The 27,385-nt window shown below is 37.8% G+C and overlaps 2 protein-coding genes across 3 annotated transcripts; one reads left to right on the top strand and one right to left on the bottom strand.

The window, feature by feature from the left end:
- The first annotated feature begins 373 nt into the window (after positions 1-373).
- On the top strand, positions 374-2,940 carry LOC131769247 (apolipoprotein L3). The gene is made up of 2 exons (XM_059084990.2): positions 374-492; positions 1,856-2,940. The coding sequence occupies exons 1-2, from the start codon at positions 440-442 to the stop codon at positions 2,793-2,795; spliced, it is 993 nt and encodes a 330-aa protein (XP_058940973.2). The 5' UTR covers positions 374-439; the 3' UTR covers positions 2,796-2,940.
- Positions 2,941-4,222: 1,282 nt separating this feature from the next.
- On the bottom strand, positions 4,223-20,411 carry LOC131770830 (anion exchange protein 2). 2 transcript variants are annotated; one of them, XM_059086560.2, is made up of 14 exons: positions 20,255-20,411; positions 13,419-13,823; positions 12,819-12,934; positions 11,760-11,934; positions 11,289-11,575; positions 10,294-10,587; positions 9,472-9,649; positions 8,805-9,154; positions 7,945-8,139; positions 7,401-7,571; positions 6,439-6,964; positions 6,001-6,170; positions 5,442-5,612; positions 4,223-4,661 (listed from the first exon to the last, which is right to left on the bottom strand). In XM_059086560.2, the coding sequence occupies exons 2-14, from the start codon at positions 13,774-13,776 to the stop codon at positions 4,614-4,616; spliced, it is 3,039 nt and encodes a 1,012-aa protein (XP_058942543.2). In that variant the 5' UTR covers positions 13,777-13,823; positions 20,255-20,411; the 3' UTR covers positions 4,223-4,613. The 2 variants fall into 2 exon arrangements, with proteins under 2 accessions (XP_058942543.2, XP_066016379.1); XM_066160282.1 differs by lacking the exon at positions 20,255-20,411 and adding an exon at positions 15,182-15,298.
- Between the last annotated feature and the right edge of the window lie 6,974 nt (positions 20,412-27,385).

Here is a 27,385-nt window from a genome sequence, read left to right as displayed (position 1 = left end):
CATTACGCAAATGAAAATATTTCAGTGAGGCCTCTCTCTTTAATTTGCATTACCTCTTTTTAAACTACCATTCACTCGCTAAAAGTTCTTCAGTTTATGGAAAGTCTTGCCATAACTACATCCCTTATTTTAATCATGCGGGTTCTTTTGGAAAGAATTTCGTCAAGTTTAAGGGGGAAAAAAATGTTATTCACCAGCCTAGGTCAGTCCGTATCGGGAAAAAACTGTACCCTCTGTCTTAAGTACACTTTTCCCCAAAACAGACATCTCGGCTGGCGAAAAACATATATTTCTGTACGAAGTCACGTGTCAGATTCGTGCGCATGCGCTTGTTATGTCTTCAGTTCACAAATAACAGTTAAAGTTTCAGCGAATTGAATCCATTTTTGTCACGCTGTTATAGCGATCTGGATATATCAATACAATTGTCCATCAAAAAATGAGTTTTCAAGATATTGAGCTGTTACAAGTGGGTCGGGACGACGGACAAAGGTTTGTTCAAGAATAGGTGTATGAACGTAGGTCAAGAATGATGTGATATTTCTAATATTTCGAGACCATTACGCTATGACGAATTCACAATGAAACTTGCGGAAATAGAGTAGTTTCGTGGTTATTCAAAGAAAATCTTACATTTCCCAACAATCAACATTGTCTAAATCCAATTCTGAAAAAACAGCAACGAAAAAGCGATGATCTCTCTCCAAAATCGTGTTTTTTAGGCGTCAAAACAAATTTAGCCATATATATTTCGAATACATTTTTTGGTTGTTTTGCAATATTTACCATCTGGCGATCCCAGAAACCTTTGCGCAAGCAGAGGGATCGATTATCATTTAAGGAAGTTGTTTGACCCAAATATTTTGAGCGTCATAAGTTCGTTTTCTAGCATATAAAGGCGGAATGCGGGTAGATTTATGCATACCGGTGGTTTAGTGAATGTTTTACAGAGACATCAACCAGAATTCTAATATTTGGAGGATATGTCACGCGTGAACACCAAGAGTAAAGGTCTTTTGATACAAACTGAAATTCAATATGATTTGATGCAAAATCGCATCAACATCACGCAATTATGCTTTCAAGGGTGATAAGGTTATTAAAACCGTTTATATTCCATATGCATAATTATTCAAAAAATCTTTCGACTTTTAGAAAATTACAACTCGCAGTCTTTTCTTTAATTCTTAACCAAAACAACTTTGTGAGGAAGTATGCAGATCCCGGAGAAAGCAGCTTTCTTTTGTGTGGTACGTTTGGCAACAGCCAAATTACTTCCTGTTTCAGTCACGCGCCGTTAAGGTCAAATCGAAAGCAAATGGTTACGCTGTAACCTTGCGGATAACGTGATGAATGGAAAAGTTACACATAGTCGAGCAGATTTTAAAGTGTTTTAAGAAATGAATTTCAAAATCTACTCTGGATTACATACGCAAGTCTACAAATAACACAGTTCTATAGGGTCATTTCCATGAAAGAAATTTGGGGTCTGCGAGCGGCTTGGGTGGAGGCCTTTATAAACGGGGGACCTATCATGCACTGAAGTGGAGGGGGGGGGATCACAGAGTTTACAGGGGAAGGGAGTGGGGATCAGTCATCGCCAACAGAATATTAAGACTGCCGATAAACTGTTAATAAGGGGAGGGGAGGGAGAGGATCATAATAGTGTTACAAAGCCTTATGGGGGATAAGATAAATGTTATCAAGACATAGTCAGCTTTTCCCCCCGCCCCGCCCCCCCCCCCCCCCCACTCAGGCGATTAAGAGCGATCCATCGCAAAGCAGCCTTATGCATCTAGACCGAATAGATCTTCAAAAGTTAAATTTTTTTCTACATTGAATATTTGACTTGCAGAATTTTATTGTCAGAAGAAAGTTATGCCCAAGTCATAATGAGATTCCGGGAATTAGGCCGGTTAGAGGAAGACGTGGTTAGCACCTTCAGGCGGTGGATACCAAAGAGGAAACGCACTTTGGAGAAACTGGGGGAACTAGCATCCAAATTACACGAGCAACACATAAAAGTCAGTAAATCGACCATAGCAGGTGCTTCCGCGAGCACCGTAGGAGGAATCCTAGCGATAGCGGGCCTGATCGCCGCGCCCTTCACTTTTGGGGCCGGGATTGTGGTCTCCCTCGTTGGTGCCGGAATCGGAGGCGCAGGAGGCCTGGTGATGTCTGTTTCCAAAGTAATCGAGATAACCCTCGCAAAGCTAGGATTGAAAGAGGTTCAGGGAGCCATTGACGAGGACAAGGAAGCTTGCACGCAGCTGCAAGAAAAATTGGAAAACCTTGAGAGGTTCATCTCCAACCTAAGAGAAATAGAAAGTAATGGTTTTGAATTTCTTCACCAACTAGTCGAAAGGGAGTTTACGACTTCAACTGAGGAGAGAATCGATATCTCCGCCAGGTTTTTGCGTGCGTTTTCGTCCGCGGCTTCGGTAGGGGCTGGAGCTTTCGCTGCTGCTGGTGCCTTCGCGCGAGCTGGGGGTTTGGCGGGAGTGCGCGTGGCCAATTTAGCTGGAGGAATTGTTGGCGCCGTGCTTTTACCTCTGGATGTCTACATGTTGGTGAAATCGTCTTTAGAGGTTCATAGAGGCTCGACCACGCAGGCTGTGAATGACATCAGAAAGTTAATAAGCGAATTGGAATGCCCAGAGGAAGAAGATATGCAGAAGTTGGTTCGGAGATTCATCTCCGAGAAGTTAATTGAGATCTTTAATGATGGGGATTCAAACGAAGAACAAAGAGACAACGGTGATGACTACAGAGAAGCCAAAACTGAAGCGATATAATAATCAAAGACGAACGTCAGTAGCGATTACAATAGAATGAAACCTAAGGGAAGAGGGTCTGTGTAATAAGCTGAACCTACCTACCTAAGAACGGTAGTTAAATCAACGAAGGACTGATCTCATTTCGTCAGTTAAGTATTGAATTAACCATAGTCTGATTTCAAAGCATGTGATTACAATAATTGTATTCCTAATGAATCTTTGAACATTGCCTAGGAAGGATGCAGTGTATTTAGAAGTAAAAATACTTGTACCAGTGTTAGTAATATTACTGTAGGACTACTAAACGATATGAAAGTACTGTGATCAAGTTACATGATTGTAGCAACTTATTAGATACTCCGAGAAAACCAGATTGTAGTACCAGAGTCGTTGCGAAAAGAAATTCTGAAATTAGCGCACGAGATCCATCAGGGAGTCGTCAAGGCGGTATGAGTCTTCTACCCTCTTGGTCAGCGGCCAAGTTACTAAACAGCAATCAAGTTTCAGGCGCATTCGAAGAAAGGTTACCCTCCTGTCTAGAATGTCACGACGTGGTTTTTCATGGCGGAAAAAAATCAATAGGTTTCGGAAACACTTTCAATTTTCTTCTAAAAATCTAATCAGGTACTGGAAATTTTTTAAGCATAATGAGAATTCAGGCGGACTCTTCAAAGTTTTTCCATATACAGTGTTTGTTCAAGTGATATTTTCACGTTTTTCCAGTGTTTTGTTTTCTATTTATTTATTTCCTCAGCTTTTTAAGACATTACTGTAATTTTTTAAAATGTTAGTCTTTCATTAAGTCAGGGCTTAACCCCATCACTCGCAAAAGTGATTAACAAATAACTTCTCCCTAGAACATCATCACATTTTCCATCAAACGAGTATCGAGAGTATACAAATTGATCAACTGAAGGATGCCTTCTTGATCAACAAATAAGTTCTCCTTACAACATCATCACATTTTCCAACACACAAGTATCGAGAATATCCAAATTCATCAACTGAACGATGCTATCTTGATTTAAGATTCCATTTCCAAAATTGAATTCCGGATAATAATTAAGATATATCAATTAACACCAATTTTCCGGTAGTTTGCCAATATTGCAAATATATGAAATATAATTTGAAATTATTCTACATTTTTTAATAACTTTAAGTTATACAAAATATAACCTTTACAAAAATATTGATATATAGAGCAGAACTATCTACAAAATCTTTGATTTAAGGTAATATTGAAGAAAAACAGAATCCCTGAATAAATGCTTAATGTACCAAGCGTCTAACAAAATGTAAAAGCTGGCATGGAAGGCCTTAAATTACCTACAAATTTGTGATGTAACAAGTGGGAGTAGAGGATTCACTGATAGCTCACTGTAAACGAGCAGAGATTGAAGAAGATGCCACAATTAATCATGATAATGAAGCTGAAAATATAGAAGATTGTGGAACAGTAGTAGTTTGTTTTGCATTTTTCTGGGGTGAAGGGACGTGCGAAGCAAACGCGAGGCACGCGTGAAGGGTGGGACACGCTCCGCACCTCGTGTGGGCCTCTGTGCATACCTCGTAACTTTTATTCCACCCAAACACAAAAATATACGGTAACGTGAAAAATAATTTGTTTTCAATTGCCAGTGATATGTTAAGTACGATCATTTTTCAGTGTTGCATGGATAAAGACTTCTTTCCGTCTGGCTGGAAACCAAGCAGTGTTTTTATCGCGTTCCCCTTCACGTCGAATAAATAATTTTCATGTGTCGCATGATGATACAGACGTAAAATGAGTCACACAACACCAGTCACGCAGGACACGGCAGATGCAGGACTGAATTATAGTTCAAAATCGCTGTCCTCGTCTTCTGATTCCGAATTGTCGAGCTACAAAATAAAACCAAAATATAAGTCAGCTGTTTTAGCAAACAACAAAAATAAGAAGTTACAGAGAACTCACGGTGGTATTGACAATACTGTTAAGATTTCAAAATTCTCATTTTTACCCTTTTTACTACCATTAGTGATTAGCATGTAACTTCTCCTTGTAAAACGCATATATTTACAGCAAAAGGGAGGTGAGAATACTCAAACTTATCAGGAAGGAGTTGTTATCTTGATCTAACACCAAATTCTCGTTACCAATTCACAAGGACGTGTAGCAGCTAGAGGGGAGAATTAACAGTCGGAGCTTGGGAGTTAAAAAGTTCAGGGCCAAAAAATAAAATAGTTATAGAATAGGAGATATGTTTTTCGTCACATGGAAAAAAGGAAAAATCGAGGTCCCTTCAAGGAATCGAACCCCTGATCTCCAGATTCCGCGCTCCGATTCTGTATCAGTGAACTTCAGAGACTCTATGGTAAATTTGGCCACTGTGAGATTCTAATATGGCACGCATCATGCATACTGCTTGGAGCAACAATGCCGAAAGTGTCATATTTTTTGGGCCGTATCGCGATAAAAAAGGCTGTTATTCGACTTGTGTAGAAGACGAAAATCTAACGTTACCCCAAATACTCTTTTCCGCACCAAGGAATAAAATAAAGAAAACTGACAAGGACTATAAATGGGAAGATTATATTGTTATCACGAATTGTTGTTAAAACATTTAAGAATTTAGGCAACATTTTTTGGAGATGATATTGAACATTTTTGGGTCATCTTACCTCTTCAAGTTCCTCCTCTTTATAAAACCTTGTTAACAGCTTGCGCAGAGGAATCAAACAAATGATGAAAAAGGGAAATGATGGTGCCAGAGGAGATAACTTGATTCCGACAAGGAAAGCCAAGGCTAGTACTTGAATAACTGTGTAGCAATGGATCTTTCCGGTTCTCACCTAAAAAAAAAAAAAAAGAAAGAAAAAGAGAAAAAAAAGTAAGCAAAAAAGTTATTTCCTCTGTTCGTTCCATCGCCACATGCGGCGTAATAAGCTCCACCTTGTGCCATGACAAAGGCACAAAGGAAGACTCGTACCCAGGATCTTTCGTCTCCCGAAAATTTTCTAGCTACCCTAGAAGAAACGAACCCCAGTCCCTCAGATCCTCAGTCCTCTTAACCCTTTTCATCCTAACATCAGTATGCATATTCTCCACATACCGCTCTATACACTTCTTAGGTTTGCGATCATTTCATTTATTCTCCTGATCTTAATGAATGATTCAGTAGTTTTACTGTGAGGGGAAATTAGATGCTGATCTCTCTTAGGGTTCAAAGAAAAGACATACCTTCCTGACGTATCCGACATCCGGGTGATGTTTACGTGGCATAAACATCATGATGAACCTGTCCACCATCTGCAGCCCGTACATGGACACAATACCCAGGTACAACAGGACGCCGAAGAAAATCGGGATGGGAATAACGTGCAGCCCGGGAGCAAGCAGAATGGACAAACCTGCAACAACGGAAAAAAATTGTCAAAAGAAATTCTATACATTGTCTGAGCTATCCCATGCAGTTTCTGTGACATGAAGCGAATATAAGTATTGCTTCTTCCCCCTGGGTAAAGTGTTATTCTATGGTAAGTCCCCTCCAGATTTAATCAGATTTTCCCGGGGTAAATTAACGTTAACTTCGGCATTTTTCACTAAGAATTTCCTGGAGCAATTTTCAGTTGAGTGCCGTGAGTAACTCTCCCCACCAGATTCAGGTTTTAAGCTCACCTGTCAGGACATGAACTATGATGTTCGAGATCCTCTGCTCCTTGACTTCAATAAGATGCGGCTTCTCTCCGGGGGCGTGCGACGTACTCCAGATTGACAGTGCATTCACGTGCGAAGCTGATCGCACTGTATCCGCGCACATCCATGGCAACCCCAGCAGGGAACATCCGAAGGCTAACACACCCACCACACACATATCCATATTATACCCAGGACCCTTGGCCAGCTTGTGTTCCTTCTTGCTCAAAAGTACCCCGGTCATTTCGGTTTCCATGAACAGCAAGATACCAACAAAAATTGCAGGAATGATGGCTGCAAAGATCCATGGCATCGACATTTCTTTGTTCATGCCTCCAGGATTGATGAACCAACCTCTCTTATCGTGTTGGGTGGGCTTGAAACCTTCTGTGAAGGGATTGTTAATGGATATATGCTGTGTGATGACTTTGTCACCGAGGGCAAAATCGAGCAGAGCCATAATGAGCATGGCGATGACAATACCCGAGTCACTGACCAGTCTTCGGGCCTGTAAGGAGACGAAAGGAACGTTTTTCAATTAAAGCGCAGTTATAAACTTAACGAAAGTAATCACGATGGCCAATAAGATCGAACGAAAAATATGACTTGGAGCCAATTAGAATTCAATGCAAAAACAGGCGCGTGAAAACGGGAGTAACCAAGTCACGACTGAGTTTAGTTTTGCATCTAATTGGTTGAGAGTGGTGCAAGAGCGCGGTGCTAGAGCGTGGTTTTCCCGCGCTTGTAGCCGCTAAAAAGTATAAATTTGTTCTACGCGCTCGTTTTCTTTCATATCTAGAAAATCTGTTCCTTGTAAATACACCCTTATTGGAATTTTAACGGCTCTTTAACTGAACAGAAACAGGTAAACACCCATTCCCAAACAAAAGCATCATGCTGAAAATAGCTAAAATGAAAGTCAAAGAGCAAAAAGTTGTACAAACCCGCTTTCCAAAGAAGTGACTTGTTCTGAGCTTACGCATGTAAAAAGCGATGAAAAACGTTCCTAGAACCAAGATGGTGGACAACAAAGCGGTGTTTGGTTCTCCTTTGACTTCGTCCTCACTTGAGTATTTTCCCGTCCCCGCCCTGTTCAGTGGATTCTTTTTGAAAAGCTGCAAATAATCGTAGTTAATTAGGGACCCATTGCTATTTAACATCAGGGGATGGGGGGTAGGGGGAGGGACTTACCTGATCCCCCTGTGAGGCTCTTTAATATTCTTATGATCCCAACTCATTGCTAGCTTATCTCAGTCTATTTTTCATATTCCCCCTTTGTACTCTGTTGGCTAAAACTAAACCCTCCCCCCCCTCCTTCGTGTCCCCTAAAAATCATGTGATCCCCCAGAATCCTCCAACACCCCGGGCGACAATTATTGTCTAATGCTTTACCTTAAGGCTATGAAAATAATGACTTGAATATCTGAACGACACAAGCAATAATTATTTGAAACAACTTACATACACAGACAAAAATTAAGCTCTTACCTTGATCAGCAATGCAATTGGCTCATAAATAAAGATTGCCGAAATGAGAAGTTCAAAGATGTCCTCCGTAAAACGCGTAAAGTATTTGATCAAGAAACATCCCTCCAAGGCTACCACGCCAAACAGGATGATCATTACCCAGAAACCGATCCAACAGCGCCAGGTAAGGAACTCCACATCGTATGCTTTGCAAAACTGAAATAAATAATGATAATGACGATCAAGCATGAATATTGACTTCTGAAATTTCAAGCTTGAAAGAGAAATTTTGTGCAATGACCTGGCTGAGTCATCAGTGTGTTGTGTTATTGGGCAAAACACTTTATTCTCTCAATACCTCCCTCTACCCAAAGCTGGGTTATTCAAAGCTCGGTTAAGTTAACCCGGAGTTAGTGTGAAACCTTATTTCAGATCTGATAGTTTTAAAATAAAATTCAATACAATTATTTTTGTCTACAATTTGATAATTGGAGGCCCTAAAAGTAAAGAGAAAATCATCTATAAAAAGCTTTTGAACAAAGGAGTATAGAAATCCGGATTGAAATTTATCCTTGGATAAGCGCCAGTCCGCGTTCAGCCCAGGAATTTAAACATGATGGGCACCGAAAAATTGTCGGGGAAGCCTGGTAAAAAGCAGGGGGGGGAGGGAGGGGAGGTAACTTTGCCATGGACTAGCAGCCCATCTAAGGGGTAGTAAGAGTAACACTCCCAGTCCACTCCCAGAACTCAAAATATAACCGGTTGACCACTATGATGGTTATCGAGCCCTATAACAACCACATTTCACAATTTTCTTCGCAGAAAATGACTGTAGGCGCCATGTTTAAGGTTTCACATGCAATTGTTGGGCAAATATTTACCTCATATATACTTTGTTCGAACACCAACATCGGACCAGTGGCGCCAATGATCATTATGGGCTGCCCTCCAAACAGCCCGAACAGGATACTACAAGCGCAAGCTGCAAAAATCACTTCAGTCAAACCAAGCCAACCTTCAGTTTTGTCTTCAAACAGACCGCCAAAGGCAATATTCGTCGCAAATAAAGCGAAATACAAGAAAAGCGATGCCAGGAGAGTGTGAAGGTTGAAACCATCTCTGAAATCGCTGAGGTAAACTTTGCCTCGTCGTTTCACATCCTGAATGAGTCCTCCAAAGAAGGTGCCTGTCCGAGCCAAGGCAGTGTCTCCTTCCGAATGGGAGGATGAAGCTGTCGATAAATCGCCACAAGGTGAGGTTTGAAGGGTAAAATCACGTTTATAAGTTCTTACCTCTGACTTTACCTCCCCGCTAACAAAACGTAATTAATATACGGGTTTCACTTTTTCACAATTTACAAGACCAATCATGTGCCCACAAAAGTGAAGTTCTGCTTACAATTTTCAAAGGAGTTTACAAGGCGTTCCTCCCCCCCTCCCCTCGTTAATAAATCCATGTGCGAGCTAACAGCTCCCTCAAACCCTCACTCCCAGGTCCTATAGAGTTCCTCGAATTGTTTACAATTATAATAGAGGGCAATATTCTTACCTGCTTTGGCCAGCTTTCTTCTGAGAGCTATGGCTCTGCTTTGAGCAATAAGGATGGGAAGTAGAACACTTCGATCCCAATTGCCTGGTGGCAGAACTAGCGTGTCTTCAAGAAACTCGTTTATGGCTAACAGGAGTTCTTCGCGAGAGTCAGCACTGTAAGCAACGTCATGAAAAGCCTGAAAAAAAAAAGATGATAATTGTTTCACAATCTTCGTGGACATTACAATTATATATTAAAGCAATTTTTGAATGAGAATCAAAAGTATGCCGGGATCTTGTCGGTTTTGGTTTTTTTTCACCTCACAATGTGATTGGTCAAGAATACTCGTGCCATCCTCTTAACCAATCAGATGAACAACTAAAACCAACTGCGTCCCAATCACTCGTGTTTAATCCTTCAACTCCCAGAAGTGATTAACATGTAACTTCTCCCTATAATATCCAATCACTATCCAGCAAACTGGTAATGAGAATTAGAGTACTCAAACTTATCAGGTAGAAGTTTTCATCTTGATTTAACGCCAAATTCTTGTAACTGATTTACAAGGAAATGTATATCAGCTGGAGGGGAGAATCAGCAATCAGATCTGAGAGTTACAGACTTAATAACAACTTTGATTTTGGTTTTACGACATTCAATTGAAATGCGTTTTGATATTAAGTAAGCAGGCAGTTAATGTTAAATCTCTCTTATTTTTGGGTGACTTGAATTACCTTTCTTTATTAAGGCTTTCTAGAGCTAGATTTCTAACGCAATAACCTTCAAGTACCCTGTGGTTCCCCTGTCAGAAAAACTTTGTCAATCAACTGAGACCCTTACCTGGTCGGACATAAGTGTGGCCACAGAGCGCCCAATCTGGTGATAAATTTCTCCATGTGAGCTGGGACCCAACATGATAAACAGGAACCTTACTGGTATGGACACTTCTGACATTTCCCCCAAGTGGACTCCTTTAGCAAGCCGCACAAACGCCATCACTGGATCCTGCAGTTCATCCAGTGTTCCAACAAGGACGTTAGTGGCTTCGGCTCCCTGAGGAATTTTATCTTTCACATCTGACTCCAGTTTCTCTTCATTTTCATCCAGACCAGCAGATTCAATGTCAAGTGTATCCTGTTCATTATGAAAAAAAAAACATGTGGAGAGATATATTACAAGCATAAAAATGAGAAGTTGTGACTGCCGGCCTCCACCATCAAACTGATCATGATAGTGTATGATAACAGTAATGGCAATGGTTACTGTGATGGTAATAGAGGTGATAGAAAGTCATTGTTTCGCGGCACGACGACCACTATCAAACTGATCATGATAATGATATGGTATCAGTGATGGCAATGGTTATGGTGATGGTAATATAGGTGATACTGATAAAGGTACTGGTGATAATAACGGTAACGATAATGACAATGATGATGACCATGACAACGATGACGATAACGGTGATGATAATTGTAATTAATGATAATTTACGATAATGACAATGGTGGTAATAATGATATCGATTATGATAAACAAAGGATAACCATAATGATGATGGTAACGATAATGATAATGATTATGTGGAGGATATTGATCGTGACAACAAAAATGGTTCTGATCTTGATAACGATGATGCTTCATAAACTTGACTATTTTTATCAAAATCCCCACATAGCAGTCTTACATTTGTGGCCTCTCAAACCTTTTACCCTTCAACCTGAATGTTTCAAAAGAAAGGATGCCATAACCTCGGTTATCTATGGTAATAGTTTTCAAACAATAATTTAACTGAGAGAAGACAACTGGCTTCACGTTTAAATTAAAGTACAAACCTGAGTTTTCTGCACATCACCATTAGATTCATTCATGTTCATTCGAATGATACCGTTTGCAGTCTCTACTTGGCCATTATATCCCATGTTATCAGCTCCTACAGCCAACTTCTTTCTCCTTTTGGATGACGGACGGCGTTGATGTTGATGTCTGTGTCGCAACAATAGCGCTGTGAGAACTTTGTTGCTGTCTTCCTGTTTGAGCTGATCTGACATCACCATGTTCTCTACCACAGCTTTAGCGATATTAGGTAAATCAAACTTCTCCAAGTCCAACAAGACAGTACCTGAGTAAATGAAATACATGTTAAGCCATAAGTACACTAGCAATAAAGTTTACGTTCCCTGGTAAACCTGTCTCACTTTCACTCCCAGGAGTGACAAAAAAGAATTTTTGATCCAACAATATCAATATATCTTCAAGAAAAAGGGTGATTGGAAGATCGAACCATCAACTATGGATGTCCATACCTTTTTCTAAGCCTTTGCGTAGTTCTAGCAAACTGTGAAAGGTAAGTGAAGCCACATGTGGCTTGCCCCAGCGGTCACCGTCCTCAACAGTCTCTTCAAACTTGATCCATCGAGCTGTCTCTTTCCATTCCATCTCCTCGCCATGCTTGCTAAGTTCTTCCAACTCAACAAATGCCTAAAACAAAAAGAAGTTTCATTACTACTTGGTTTGCAAATTCAAGTCATATTAAAGTGTACTGAGCACCTGTTAACCCTTTGGCCTCTAAGAGTGACGAGTATCTAATTTCTTCTTATAAAATTACATCTAAATCACATACTAAGGTCACGAGAATGGGGGAAATGGTCACCAACAAAAGAAACTCTTGATTGTTAAACAAATTCTCCTTGCCAGCCCCTTAGGAAATGTATGGAGATCAGCATGGAGAAGCTGGATACTGATGTTAGGGTTTAGAGGGTTACCTACCAAATTCATTGGCCCCCTTCCTGCTTATTACGTCGCCCAGACTGTGACCGTGTTATCTTCGTCACTGATAACGAATTCACTGGAGATCTCTCCAGTTTGGTATTGGTAATTTGAGGGGTTTTATACTATAGAGGGGATCAAAAATCTAGCTAAACTTAACCTATTATTACGAAAATCGAATCCTTCCCCTTGCTCCTCCAAACAATGTTGAACCTTATGCGTCTTTACCAAGACGTGGTGACGGTTTTTCCAAAATTGTTAGTCTAGGCAGAGGAGGCTCTTTGTATATGACTGAATTGGCTAAAAGTGGTCTTTTGTAATATATTTGGACTTAGGTTACTTTTTCAATAACTATCCAAAGGAGTTTTGATCTCCATTGTAGTTTCACTCTCTCACACTGATAGAGTTGTCATCCTCGCGAGACAGGAAGTGATTGCTCATGTGCAGTGTTACCAATGCGGGATAACTCGATTTAACAGTGATAGAATAAGGTCTCTAATTCTGAGCACCCCAGCCTTGTTGGGTCGTTAACACTGGCCAGAGAGAGGTGGATTGATCTAAAAGTTACAGCCATTGTAATATCTTCTGAGTCTTACCTCGTGAGGATTACGGTCATACTGAGCTGGAAATTTATCCAAACTAGCGCTGATGTCTGTTGCACTGTAAAGAGTCTGCATGCCTGACAATTTGCGTTGAGATTTTCGAAGTCCTCCTTTATAGGAAATAATAAGATTGACAAACAGTGATATTAAATTACAAGAAATTGATGAAAGAGATTTTGTTTGGTTGCCAATTCAGTTGGTACATGGCGTAAAAAATCTTTAAATACTAGATGGCATCATAAGTCAAAATATGCACTTTTCAAAGACCACAACTTTGAGCTTCGACAGCATAATGTAAAAATATTTTCCATTCTTTTGATTAGACGTTGTTTTTGCTTTTGTTTTGGTTTTACTACACGACACTTAATCGGAAAGTGCTTTATCATCATTTGCCTGCCTTCAAGATCATCAACATAATGCTCTGCTAAACACCTCAAAGTTTGCTTTATGGACTCCGTATTGTGGCCAGGACGCACCAGAGTTGTGTTTAACCCATCTCTGCAGTAGTTAGCAATCGTATTATCTTTTTACAAATACCATGAAATAGATTGTCCCTTCAGAGAAATTAGCTCTATCTGCATTTTCACAACATACCTGCCATTTGAATAGAGTCTGACATTCCTGCCAAAATGTTGTTATCATTGTCTCTCTCCATCGCCAAGCGTTCTTGCAGCACTTCAATATCCTTCATAGAAACTGAACCTCTCCGAACCCTGGATTGAAATTCCTCTCTTTCTGAGATGGTTCGGTAATGATGATAATGAGGAACCTTATCTGAGTCTATATGCTGCCCCAGGTCGTTTAGGTACCGACATTCCTCCACGGATGGCATGAACCTGCTATGGTCATGACTGGGAACACCTTCATGGTGACTGTCCGACGTTCCTTCCTGGATTTTTGGAAGAGCAGTTTTCCTCTTGTTATCAGTAGTGTCTCCCTCTCCTTTGACCATCTCTTCTGTGATGCTTATCAGTACGAGTTTAAGAATTCAGATATGACCTGAAAAGAAAAAGGAGAGGATTATCTTTAGTCTAGGCTTTATTGATATACTGCGTGTCTCTAAAAGGGTCTAATAACATATAAGTATGATTTATCAACCAAAGAACGTTTTACGCTATTTCCAGTCAGTATTATGTAACAATCATTAAGGTAGAAACAAGCTCTATTCTTCGAGAATAGGAGGTAAGTTTCTAAGGAATTTGTGGTGCTGCGTCAGTGAGAGGTATTGAAAGATAACTTTCTTTTTTTAACTGAGTTATGATGCAAATTGGCTACCGTAGAGAGACTTTCTAATGGTCAAGTTTCGAGCAGTTAGAACCTCGTCACAACGTGTTTTTTTTTCTATTCTCTTAGAGAAATGGCTAAAAACTCTAGATTCACAGAGGTAATTTTTTACTATTATTTTCATAGTCCAGTGACATAGAAAACATATTCCAATATGCCTCGAACTCCCCAGTTTAAACAGGTACGTAATGGAAAGACATTATGACTAACACAAACAAACCATGCAAGCAAGCTCTTCATAGGTATTCCTGTGCGAGGTGCACTAAAGCTCCCAAGAAATTATCTATTACACAAAGCAGCACTAATTCGTGAAAAATGGAAAGAAAACCCAGTTCACGATTTCAAAAAGCTAAAGGAATAATACAGGACATTATGGTAACTATAAAAGAAATACTGATATACTGAAAATATTGGCCATATCTCATGACTTTCAACTAGGCAAAAAAAAAAAACACTATAACACAATAACTTCCCCTGGGGAAATTCAGTTTCGAATAACATTTATTTTTCATGTATTACCGAATAAATTTTTCTCGTAGTCTTTGTGTATGTTGGTTTCTAAATACTTCAGTCATCAAAGGACTGAACAACTAAAAAACATTGTTTACAGAATCCTATCAAAAAAAAATTTCTCTTCAGCACCATAACCTGTCACCTTCACAAGTTAGGACAAAGATGACGAAGAGGTCTTAGTAAAAAACTAAAACAAAAAAAGGGGAAACTTAATTCTTACGCTGTTCTAAAAGCAAGAAAATCTAAAAAGTATCAAATAGACAAGTAGTGTCATAGTTCTGTTTTGAGAATGACCACCTTAAAACTTGTCATGGAACATCAGCTTAAAATGTCAAGTCGTGGAGGTAAACTGTTGCTCTCTCGGGTAATCACAAATGGTGCATTCCGTAAAACTATAACCATAGGACTGAAGCTCTGAAAAATCCCATGATCATGACATATCCGAGAACAACGACACTTATCTGGAATATTTTGACGGAGAAAGCTTCAGATACATTGAATTTTATATAGGAAATCCAGCCATAAAAGAGAAAAATTGAACAAAGAAATATGACCTTTACCTTACAGATGATAAGATTCTTCTCCAAAGAACAGCAATGCTCATTAAATATGATAATCACAAATGCACGATCATTTACCTGCACGTCGCTAACTTAAAAATATGCTAACTCACTACCATACACTGCTGATGTCAATGCTCTCGACGCACTGCCGCTGTATAATAAAGGAATTTTTAACGATAAGTACCTACTTGCAGAGAAGTTGTCCGTAAATATTTGTTTTTTGTGGTAACAAATGGCGAAAAAATAGTGGTTTTTCCTGAACTTATTGCGGGTAAGCCATGTTTACAATCACAGTGGTTAGCTTGCGACAATGCAATACACAACAAATCTTATAGACAATCTTATCAGCTTATAAACCTTTTAACGTTGAATTAGTCCATAGTCCAAATTAGAAAATTATTCAATCACTAATTATATTTTGTGCTCCACTTTTCATGAACTATATTACACCATCATGGCAATATTTTGACAATTGAAAATTTATGGTGTATTAAATGATATCAACAAAATCATTTGCTCTACCTTCTTTGCACGTGTAATTTTTAGTTTCAATCTTTCGATTTTTGCAGCATTTTAAGAAATTCTTTGATCAAGCTAAAATCATTTGTGGCCTTACTGACTGTTTTAGTTTAAACAGAGCTGAAACCAAACATTTTCAAGCAATACTTTCTTAGGTTTAAAAAGATGGAGGAGTCAATATTTGGAGACAACTGCAGAAATACAATACCGGCGTGAGCCATGGACAAATTTAAAAATTATGGCATCACACTTCTCCATATTACGTACGTAGCAGTGAATTCAAATAAAGACACAACTTTGTGTTATCATCAATTACAGCATACTTTATCAAACTAAAACTGCCGATAGTTTTTTTCTACTTTGAAACTGGGTAAATTTTAACACCTTTCGTTTGCGATAGAGGAGAATTTCAAAAGGCAATTAGACTTTTGATGAGTATTTAATCAGGCAATTAAGTGTTAAAAAAATGTAGAAAATTGGGAGTACTAGTCACATTTCATGAAAAAGCAGATTCTAATGACAGGATACGAAAGTAAACTTTGATACACCACTGCAAACAATTACGTTTTCCTTGATTGTCAAAAAAGGTGAATCCTTAAAACCTTCTCCACACTGCTTCTTACATATTTCCTATGGTAATGAAATGGAGAATTTATTTGACAATCACGAGCTCCTTTAGCTTGCGATAATTTTCTTTATTCTCAAAACCTTAATGACTGATTCAGGAGTAATGCTCTAAGAAGAAATAAGATTATAGCCACTCAGGAGTTTAAGTGTTAAACTAAGACAAAATGAAATTAAACTTAAGTGGATGATCTTATCTTTTCACTGCTAAGGTCTAAAAAACAACAATTATCTTTTGCACTTAAACCAAAACACTTCCTTTATGTGAACTATATTTTTTAAAAAAAATTACATGTTCCAACAAAAGGCCTAGAAGAAAAAAAAAACCTTAGCTTGAAATTCTAACAGAAAATAAGAAACTGCTGAAGTAGGAACCCATTGACAACAAAATTTCATGGCTATCAAAATAATCTGAGAGTTGTAATCATTAAAAAATTATAACCGTCTCAAAGATGTAACACCACATTTCATTACCCTTTTCAATTAAAATACGAGATTAAATTGTTATATAAAACGGTTTGGTTACCTCTAAATATCTATAAAGCAAAATCAAAAAGGAAATAGTCAATTGTTTACAAAAACTTTTTGTTATCATTTAATATGTTGGTCAATACCAAAATTGATTGCATGAAAAATCAGTTTGTTATAAACAAACAAAAGAACTTAAAAAAACAGCAACAAGAAATTAATGGCAGAGGGGAATACTTTTGGAAAAACATTTCAATTGCTTAGATTTCCATACATTTCACATTCAGGCTCCAAATTACCAGTAATTAGTTTTAACTGAAAAATTATCGTGAAATAATTTCCATGCTGACTTTGCATTACCATCGATAAATGGTGCTTTTGAAAACCCCACACTTACCAGTGGAAGTATAGCAGATCTTTTATCAACATCATGCAAAAAAACATACTTTCCTAAACAACTAAGTTAGAAATCTACGAGGAAACTGAGTTTTCAGCATTTCTAAAAAATAATGTAAAAATAAGCAAGGCAATAGTTGATGCCTTATCTGGCCGGATGTGATCCTTGAAAACTGGGTCAAGATCAGTTCCCATGACAACCCGACGGTCAAGTTCGAGAAAAGATCACTAAAAGACAGAGTCATACATAAGAGCAGAACGTTGTCACTTACTACTAATAACATTTTCTTTCTACTTCAGGTATCATCACAAGATACTTCTGATAAGACAGAGTGACTGTGGAAACTGATGCCCTCCGAAAAAACGTTCACGAAGTCACAGAGAGAGTGACAGGTGCTAGGAATTTCCAAGACGCATGTTTTAAGTGTAAATTTCTGTTAATGCTTATAACTTTTTGTCCAAATGATTTCTGCACAAATCAGTTTGGCAAAAATGACACTACTATTAAATTTTTGCTCTCAAATAATTATTTGGAGGGATGAAGAAATTTTTCCAAGTTTACTTGCTATGCATTCATTTCTTTTTGGCCCTTTTTTCCCAAACATGACTTTTTACTATAAATTTTACCTTCACTAGTTCCATTCCCCCATAACTTTTTCAAGATTAGTCCTTAAGAAAATTTGATAAACCTGATTTCTTGTGCACAGTGATATTATCTCTAAATTTTTATTCAAGTCTGAGGGGAAGAGGAAAGATACCACTCTCTGCAGAGTGATAGCATCCAAAAAGTTGCAAGCATTCTCAAGGTGTTACTAATTCATCCTATAAAGATCATGTTTATTCTTGTTATTAAGAAGCTTTACTCTTTTGTGTTGTTTATTGGTGTATATTGAGTGGTTCTTTCAAATCGGAATACTAATGACTCATTTAAAAATATAGGTTGAATTGCTTAACTCATGGAAGACAACTCTGTCTACAGTACTTAAACTACACAAAACTATAAATTTCCCCAAGTCATGACAGAAGTATTCTTAGTTATGATAAAAAATTAGATGTCGAATCATTATTTTTGTCATTCACAAATCAGTGAAGCATTGCTATGGCAAATGTGAGTAAAATAATTAATTTCTCAAAGGAAAAAATTATCAACGAAAATATTGGGATCACAGTCCGTGATCCTCATAATATTGGTTCCAATATCAAACCAAAACAATGCGAAAGCTCTCATGAAATGTCTGCAGTTTTCAACAGGAATTAAATGCCACGGTCTTAACTTAATTTGTGAAGTTACAATAATTGAGATACTAAATATATTTAGTTGTCTCGAGTATTGTCTCAGGAAATTTAATTTTCGTGTCCTCGTAATGAACCTAAATCTAATAACAATATCCTAAGAGTGATGTCACTACAAAAATCAGAGCAGACTCTCAATTCTTACATCAGAAGTAAAATATAAATAATGTTTTTTTCTTGCACGAGGGCTATAAACATGAAGGCTAGATCGTACAATCTGGATGACTGTTGACCTTCATCCTAAAAAAACAGTTGCGGTTGGTTCAATCTTTTTTTTGAGTCTCAAAAATATAATTTTTTGCAAAGCTTGGGAAGCCAATCTAGTGAAAATATGACTTAAGATTCATAGCTAACTCATATTAACATTCTTGTCTACATCCTCAGAAACCATCTTCAATAGAAGTGTTTACAACTAAGGTGCACAATCTTGTGCATCATAAAAATTCTCTGGATATTCTTGAGCATCCAAGATCAAAAAATTGTCCTACTGCTGCACAAAATTCTAAGCCGAAATTTGATTGGTCCGAGTTATTTTCTCTTTTCAGACTTGGACGATATTTTCAAGTTACTTTACAGTATTCTCTTGCGATCACAATTCTTATTGAAAACCCTGATACTTGGAAGTTTGCAAGCCTAAGTTAGCTGTTTGACCAGCAGTCACTAACTCTTTTCACTAAGTTTCACTAATCACTAAAATTTTTCAACCAAGCAGTCATTTGAACTCTCACGAAAGTTGAAGCGTGTTTCTTTACCGTAGTTCCGAATAAACGGCCCTGATATTACAGAAAAGTCGTGGAGGTGCCCCTTAAATTCTACTCCGAAAGGCTCCCACATGCTGCAGCCGAAAAAAATACTCCTGTTTGAATAGATTTTATTCAGGTTGTAGCAACTTTCTTCAAAAAGCAAAAAGAGCCTGGATTTCTAACAACCATTGTTTCTTTGTTTATTGCTCTTTAAATGTTGAATCAAACGTATTGGACTTGAGAGAACTTTGTGATGCCAAAAGCTGATAAGCAGCATGTAAGGTATTGCAGCTCTTAAAGTATCAAAGTTCAGAACCTTATACACTAACATCCATCACACAAAAGCCTGAAAGCATAATTCATTGAACTAAACAATAAATTCCAAAAGGATTTAATTCTATTGGGAATGTTTTGGAAAAATATGTTTTGATATTGAAAATATTACACAATTTGACGCAAGATTAGAGGATCGAAAAGAAATTACTAGATGTTATATATAGTTGCATAATAATTATTTATAAATTATTACCATTAAAACTTGTTAATTTTCTTACGAAGTGCACTTACCTTCGCTGACTAAAAGCATGTTTAAACTGTTACGTAAGGAAATTTCTTCTCAAGAAAATACTTTCACTTACAAATAGCATTTTATGTGCGGAAGCTACATATAAAGTGTTCAAGACTTATCCTTTTAAGACTTATCCTTTCATTAGAAAAACGCCAAATTTTAAAACACTTGTAGTTATCAAATAAAACCTATAATAAATCATTGACTTCTGCAAAAGGTTTGGGAAATTACGTGAAGCTGGCCATTTTCAGTTCTCAAATCCTCGGTATCATCTAATGTTTTGTACTGAATCGTAGTATGTCGAAATCATACTATTCTACAACATAAAAAAATGCTATAAAGAATTGATCATTTATCTCTACAATACAAGTAAAGAAAGAAAATAGATTCATTAAAATAGAGACAATTAATGACCAACCCCATTAGCTAAAGAATAATAAAAAAAGTGAAAGACCAAACCTTTGAAAGAGAGCTTGTGAAGGAACAGAGCTGCAAGTGAGAACTCTATTGCAACATCTCAATATTGTGAGGCTTGACAATTGGCTGAAGTACAGGCTGCTAAAAACTCCATCCCCTCTTGCTTCAATATCCTTGACGACCTTCACCTTTTATGGCCTTGCATTTTTGCGGAGATATGTGTACTTATGATCTATATAGAGAACAGAGAACGAAGACACGTTGACAGCCATCATGACTAGATTCACAACGTGTACACTCACATTAAAGTTTGAAATTAATTTTGGTTTAATGTGATTTTAAATAAGTTTGATTTGTATTGTCTGCTAAAGGGATTATGAAAAAGATCTATAGGACTAGAAGAAGTTAAGAAAATAGCTGCCATTTATTTAACTTGAAGTTCAGGTTTTATCTCAACAGATCTACCAAACCTACGAACTATAAATATTCAGACAGAATCAATATTTCTCAAAGAATATACCAAATAAAAAGGTCATCGTTGGAACGGTGACGTACGGATAAAAAATTACTTAAAAAATTTATTGAAATACATGGGCCATTAAGAACATTTGTAAAGCTGTAAGAACTAGTTTTTACACTCATTTTGTCCCAGCACTCTTTAAAGTTATCCCTTGTGCCAAATTTCGTCAAGTGTGTAAGAACTGTTTATATTAATGTTAAGCGTGGTGTACAAGATATTGAGAACAAAGCTTGATATCTGCATAACAAAGAAAGTCGCTTTGTGTCAAAATTAATCAGCAAAGGACAAAATTCGCAGTTTAATCGCAGACTGAAAGTTACCATAATTTCATTTGTGGCTTTAAAAACGTGCGTCACATGCAAATGATGCCGAACTCACTCACTGATTCCAAAACCGGTTCAAACTTAAAACTTGCTGCAAGAAATCCATAGAAATTTTTTTTCTGTGGGAATTTAGCGACAATTGTGAGAGAACCAACGCTATCTTGGGTTGCTTGAAAAAGGCGATATCGTTATGACATCATGTGGTATCATGTACGAAATATCGAGGTTATATCAGTTCTAAATTTCCTGAGCAAATTTTAGCTACATTCGAAAGATTATGGCGTCGGGAAACTGAAATTTTTACATCTGCGTAAGCGTTACGTAATGAAAAAAATACTCAGGCACGTTCTTGGACCAAAAGCTAGTTTAGCAATATCAAGTAAAATACGACGGCAGATTACATCGAATCTTAAAAAGGCCTCATAGGACGTTTTAAGAACTGCCTTTTCTTATGGTTGGAGCATTTTACGTTGGCTTGTGTAGAAGTGTTTATGGAAATTTATGTTGAGGACACCGTGGGAACATGTAAGCTAGCTTGTGAAGAAGGAGAAGAAGAAGAAGAAGGAAAATAAAAACTACGTGAAGGTAGTGTGTTTTTACACGCTCAAAGGTCATTGCCCCACTTCTGAATATCAGAAAAACTTCCTGCTTTCTCGAACTTTGCGGCGGAAAAGATAGCACTTGTCATTCAATTCCTGTCTATTTATCCATTTTTCATTAGTGCTAAACTGTCCTAAGCGTAAAATAAGTTAAGTAGCACGGAAAATGGCTTATCCTGCGAAAGAAATGGAAAAGGAAAATGGCGCCATGTTGTGTTACGGGAGTCTTAAATGACCAGCCGACCTAATATTTCAGTTCTCAATTTTCGTGACTAGGAATACTGCCAAAGAAAGAAAAACAAATGGTAAATCTGGCACTCAGGTACACTTCTCCTCTCCTAAAATCCACCCTACTTTATTTCATCTGTCTGAAATGGAGCACCGTTTCCACAATGTCACGTCAAGGACCGCGTGACTAGCGTGATTTCCTGACAAAGTAACACGAGCTCAACGAAAATACGGGATACATTTAGCCGAAATGACTAATCAAACTCAATGCGTGATCGACGAGAGGTCTTTTCTTCAAAATTAAGGGTTAAATGAGAGATAAAATCTAGCACAGACAGCAATAGTTAAAAGAAAGAACAAAACAATATCATTTAGAAAAATAAGACTGTTTTCAAATTTCGGAATTTAGCCGGAAAAAACAAGTGTCTTGGCAAGTTCACGAACTTGGAAGGGTTTGCCTTCCTGTCTCGCTAAGGAATTAAATTTACCAGTGATGAACACGTTTCCTAACAGATAACTCGAGAAGAAGCAACTGACTTCCCTTCTAAAATGAAATCTTGAAGCTGTACTTCATATAATGCGAAAACTGTAATTTCAAGAAATTCCGACGCCGTAAAACGGCCTGATTGTGTCTTGCAAGATAAGGTGTCACGTATATTCTCATTTGGAAGCATCAGCTGAAGGGTTTTTTCCGCTTTCACGTCCACAAACAAAATACTTTGAATTCTTCCATGCGAGTTGTTTATTTAAATTGCGTTTTTCTAATGTATTTTTTTTTGTCTCACGAGAAAGCTTTCAGCAGTTCTAAGTAGAACGTATTGTTGTGGGAACTGCTTGGAAATTATTTATCATGTAGCCGTGAAAAATTGCTCGTGTACATGAATGTAAAAAGTGCGGTCTTGTTACGGTAGGCGTGGTTGTGGTCGAAGCCAGAGCCATAAATAAATCAGAATTTCCTGTGGTAATTTTCACCTTTTTAGGAAAAGCATCATTAATCAGATTTGATCTTTAAAAAATTCTGGAGGGATATCGTGGGAACAAGCAGTAATATGCTCAATTTTTAGTCGCAAAGCTGGCGATTTCAATGTATCTGAATAGCAAAATTTCTCACAATTATTTTTCGCGATTGAGTTTGATCATGTTTTTACCTTATAGTGCTCTTCGGAATTATTATTTTCAAATCATGATAACTTTTTTTCCCCTTTCTTTTCCGCGGTCTTGACAATCAGACATCAACTCGTTTGAGTCTGCATTTCACGCTGTAAAAAGTAAGCAGTCAACAATATTTTAAGTCATGGAGGCACGCGTGACATGATTCCGTTGGGTAATTTTTCAAACTGGCACGTGCCTTATGAATGCACGTGATTCACATGCAGAACTCTTGAGGACCGCTCGCCAGCAGAATTTTTATCCGCACAACATCACAACAGAGCTCTACAAAACGGATTGCTAATCATTCCTGTCTCGCCAAAATTTTCTAATAAATATTGATCATGAAATTTCATTCCGCACAAAGCATTTTGGCGGTACTCGAGACTAGCCGTGTCAGAACGCTATGGGCGAAGAAAATTCTTCGAGCGCCGGGCGGACGGAGCCAGCGTGACGGCAAAAAATGTGACGGTATCTGCTTTACAAAGTGCTCCGATATTTCATCTTCATCAGACGCATCACTTTGAATTGATCACTAAGGCAGCAAAATAGTTCAAAGTTGCTACTGATGCGGTTGATTATTTCTTAACATCACATGTGGATTTCTGTTTAATCTATCTTTTGTTTCGTGCTCTGAACGAGTGACCTGTGAGATATTCTCGATCAATATTGTAAAAATGTGATTTTTGGCACCTTGCGTGTGAATATGCGTCATCTATGAATATTGACTTGAGTGCTGGTGCTTAAACTTTAAGTGAGTTATTATCTGCGTTCATTTGATGATATTAGCTCAGCCGTTAGAACGTCAGAATATGAACATAAAGTTGGCTTCGTTATTACGTTTCACGTGCAGTTTGCGCTTGCAATTGTCTACATCTCTGTAAGTTTTTCTTTTTGCCTTCACGAATGCGTATTTGTCGTTTAAGAAACGTTGACACAGCCGCTAAAGGCTGAATGATACGCGTGATTTTAAAATGTTTATAAATTTAGAAAGGAATGTTTCTTCGTATATTACTGTTTTAGTACTATGAGTCAGAGAAAAACACGCCTTCTGATTGGTCGAAAACTGAAGTTATTATTGTAATACCGAAACCCCAATCTTCAAAATGGCTGCGGTTTTTCTTCTTGACGCCTTTGATTTAAAATCAATTAAGATTAATTGCATCTGATCAGATAATCACCGTTTCAATTAAACTATTAAACTGAACGGTTATTCGCAGTAGGCGCAGTTAATATTGCTGAATGTTGCGATCGATTTCGTCCTCAGAGGGTAATTACATCCGTTGTCAAATTTTGTCTAATATGTGTACTGTTTCCAAAAAATACGTATATGCGTCATTTTTACAGGCGCACAAAGGCTATCAGCGCTTAAAATAGCGTTAAGAACATCCGCTCACCACCTCCTAACCTAAGGAAAATATTGAAACATTGCTAGAAGAGTTGGGTGACGTTAAAATAAAACCTATGTGGTTATTTTAGCGCTTTCCTCGATATTTGATAAGTGCATTTCAATAACTAGTACTTCCAGACCAACGCGGATTTCCTCATTGTTGAGCATAAATGGTCCAAAATCCAATTTTGAAAACAAAGAAAGTGCCAAAGAATCCACCAGAAATGGAATAGAATATTCACTGAACGAAATCCAGCAACATAAAGGTACTCGGGACGTTCTTAAAAACGCCGGTACTTTAAAGAGAAACATACGGAATGAAATCTGTGTCGCTGAACTAAATTAGATGATTGAAAAGGAGAAATTGATTATCGACGTCAAGAGAGTTAAAAACATGAGTGTTTCGACTGGTGGATGGAATTAATTCCCGGTTTAAGAGATATATTATTCTGAGAGGCGTGATGACGGCATAAGTTGACGTACTGCTTGACGCAGAAAGATCTGAAATTGGGTAATAAATCAAATGAGATCGACCTGAAAGCAGTCGAATTCACCCAGCTTCCTTCTGTATGAAACTGAGTTCATTATGAAGAAAACAACCTGCGGTATTCATGAGTTGCTAAACAGTCCACGGTGAAACAACGAAAAGCAGAATCCAGTTGACAGATATCAGTTTAAACAAAAATTTGTGGGTTGCCTTGGTGGAGGTGAAGTTTAATCATAGTGCCTATTAAATAGAATGCATAAATGACTTTATTTAGTGAGGGGGGGGGGGGGAGGGAGGGGGAGGAATGTGAGGGATACATTTACTACATGCTGCCCAGTCACACCGAGTCAACTCTGAGTCCCAGAAACTAGCTAGATCTCAAATGGAAAGAGCAAATTAAGGGCAATTATGCCCAAAGCAAGAAAACAAACAAGCGTCCGAAATCGGTTAATAACGTTGACGTGCGGACAAAACTGGAGAATAGTATTTAAAATTGCACACCAATGTCCAAAATAAGGCAATGGCCGCGCGGGGGCACCTCGCTTTCTGTTACAAATATTACCAATTAATGAGTGTTATAAACTTATTTATCTGCTGATGAAACTAACTTTTGCCTTATGGATAGCAAATATAATTATATTTTATTGTAATAGCCGCCGAAATTGAACGACATCTTATATTTGATATTTGAATTACTGTATTAAATCAAAGATATTTATTTTCTGAGTAACAGATAAAATCACTACATGGCTTTATGTACCTTGTCAATAAACCTTTTCAGTATTTTGCTCACTTACTTACTTACAATAGTGTCCAAACACGGTTAACGGTGCCTTAAAACTATCGTCAGCGTCCGAAATTGGACAGTGTTCAAAAAATTGGACAGTAATGTCCAATATCGGACAGTGATGTGCAAGATCAATCAATGTGTTAATCGGACGATAGTGTCCAAAATCGGAGGATAGAATATATACGACAGAGGACAGCAGTTTTCAAAATCGGAAAATAGTGTTTAAAATCGATCAGTTGTGTCCAATTCGGACACCAGCTTCCAAAGTCAGGCGATAGACCACGATAGTGTCCAAAACCGTATGACAGTGTCCAAAATCGGACTAAAGTGTCCAAAGTCAGACGATAGTGTCCGAAACCGGACAATAGTGTCCAAAATCGGACAACGGTACTTAAATACTGACATTAGCGACCGAAATCGGGCAATGGTATTTAAATTTGTACAGCAGTATCTTAATTCAGACAATGGAGCCCTAATTCGGACTATAGAGTTCGTAATCAATCAATAGTGTCCAAATTTCGGAACATTGTGTCCAAAAACTAACAATAGCGTTCGAAATCAGAACATAATGTCCAAAATCGGACAGAAGTGTCTAAATAGGGCAATAATGCTCAAAATTGGAATACAATGTCCAAAATCGGAGGACATAGCGTCGAACATTGCACGATGGTGTACAAAAACTGACAATAACGTCCAACATCGGAAAATGGTATTCAAAATTGCACAGGAGTGCTCAAACTCGGATAGTGATGTCTGAAATCGGACAATAATGTCCGAAATTAAATCAATAAATGATGTCCAAAATAGAATCGCCAAAAAAGCAAAAAATAAGGCTTGAAATCGGACGATAGCGTCCGAAATTGGTCAATAGCAACCGAAATCGGACGGTTGCGTGCGAATTTGGACAGACGTATCCGAAAATTGGACAATAGCATCAGAAATTGAATGATAAAATCACCTCAATAGAGGTCTTATTTGCTTTTCGTTATTCGTGAGTACTTTTTAAAGTTTGTTCTCATGTTTACACGAGATCATTGTTTCGAATTTTTCAAATTGCACTCCTTTTAACACTACAAAGACCTTTTAAGCGATTAAATACATACAAAGCGTATAGAGAGAGTTAAGTTGAGATTCTTAAAAAGCTCATTAGTATTCAAGGTTGGGGAGTCTCAACTGACGTAAAGAGTTTGTTGTTGTTGCATTTTTTTCCCTTTTATATGCCGAATCAAAGAAGTCTATTGTGAAGGTTGTGAGAACACGAATTCCTTCTTATACGAGCCGCTTTTTACGAGGCTATAGTCTTGAGTTCATACTCGCCATTAGCCAAGACAGACTTTAAGGTCCTGTACGAGTATAAGGCCTTTCCATCCAAAAAGACGGATTAGTTACATCATCAATGTCGATTATTGTTAACGTTAAGTATCTTCACGAGAAAAATTCAATACATGAACCCGCACTTATTTCCTAGTCAGTAAAAAACGATTCAAATTATTAGGAGGATCAGAAAATTTTCAAGGAGAAAAAGAAAATCTTTTGTAAGTTACTTTTGCTATGAGTTCATTTGAAAGGAAGCATCTGAAAAGGGTTTGTAGTTAGCCGCTGTAAATCAGCTAAAGCCATAACAAATGTCGAATACACAATGAGATCAGAGAAAGTGTGAATGCGTGAGTGAGTGATTCAACCAAAA

Source organism: Pocillopora verrucosa, chromosome 13, assembly GCF_036669915.1.
Source record: "Pocillopora verrucosa isolate sample1 chromosome 13, ASM3666991v2, whole genome shotgun sequence".
Taxonomy (NCBI): domain Eukaryota; kingdom Metazoa; phylum Cnidaria; class Anthozoa; order Scleractinia; family Pocilloporidae; genus Pocillopora; species Pocillopora verrucosa.
Note: the sequence above shows the minus strand (reverse complement) of the source record. Positions and strands in the feature narration are given on the sequence as shown.

What these genes read in the sequence shown, in the direction of transcription:
- LOC131769247 (XM_059084990.2), top strand. Translation starts at nt 440, where the DNA reads ATGAGTTTTCAAGATATTGAGCTGTTACAAGTGGGTCGGGACGACGGA. An exon ending in GGTCGGGACGACGGACAAAG is followed by an intron (nt 493 to 1,855) that starts GTTTGTTCAAGA and finishes TTTGACTTGCAG; the next exon opens with AATTTTATTGTCAGAAGAAA.
- LOC131770830 (XM_059086560.2), bottom strand. Translation starts at nt 13,776, where the DNA reads ATGGTCAAAGGAGAGGGAGACACTACTGATAACAAGAGGAAAACTGCT. An exon ending in CCACACTTATGTCCGACCAG is followed by an intron (nt 9,650 to 10,293) that starts GTAAGGGTCTCA and finishes TTTTTTTTTCAG; the next exon opens with GCTTTTCATGACGTTGCTTA. An exon ending in TCGAACAAAGTATATATGAG is followed by an intron (nt 8,140 to 8,804) that starts GTAAATATTTGC and finishes TATTTATTTCAG; the next exon opens with TTTTGCAAAGCATACGATGT.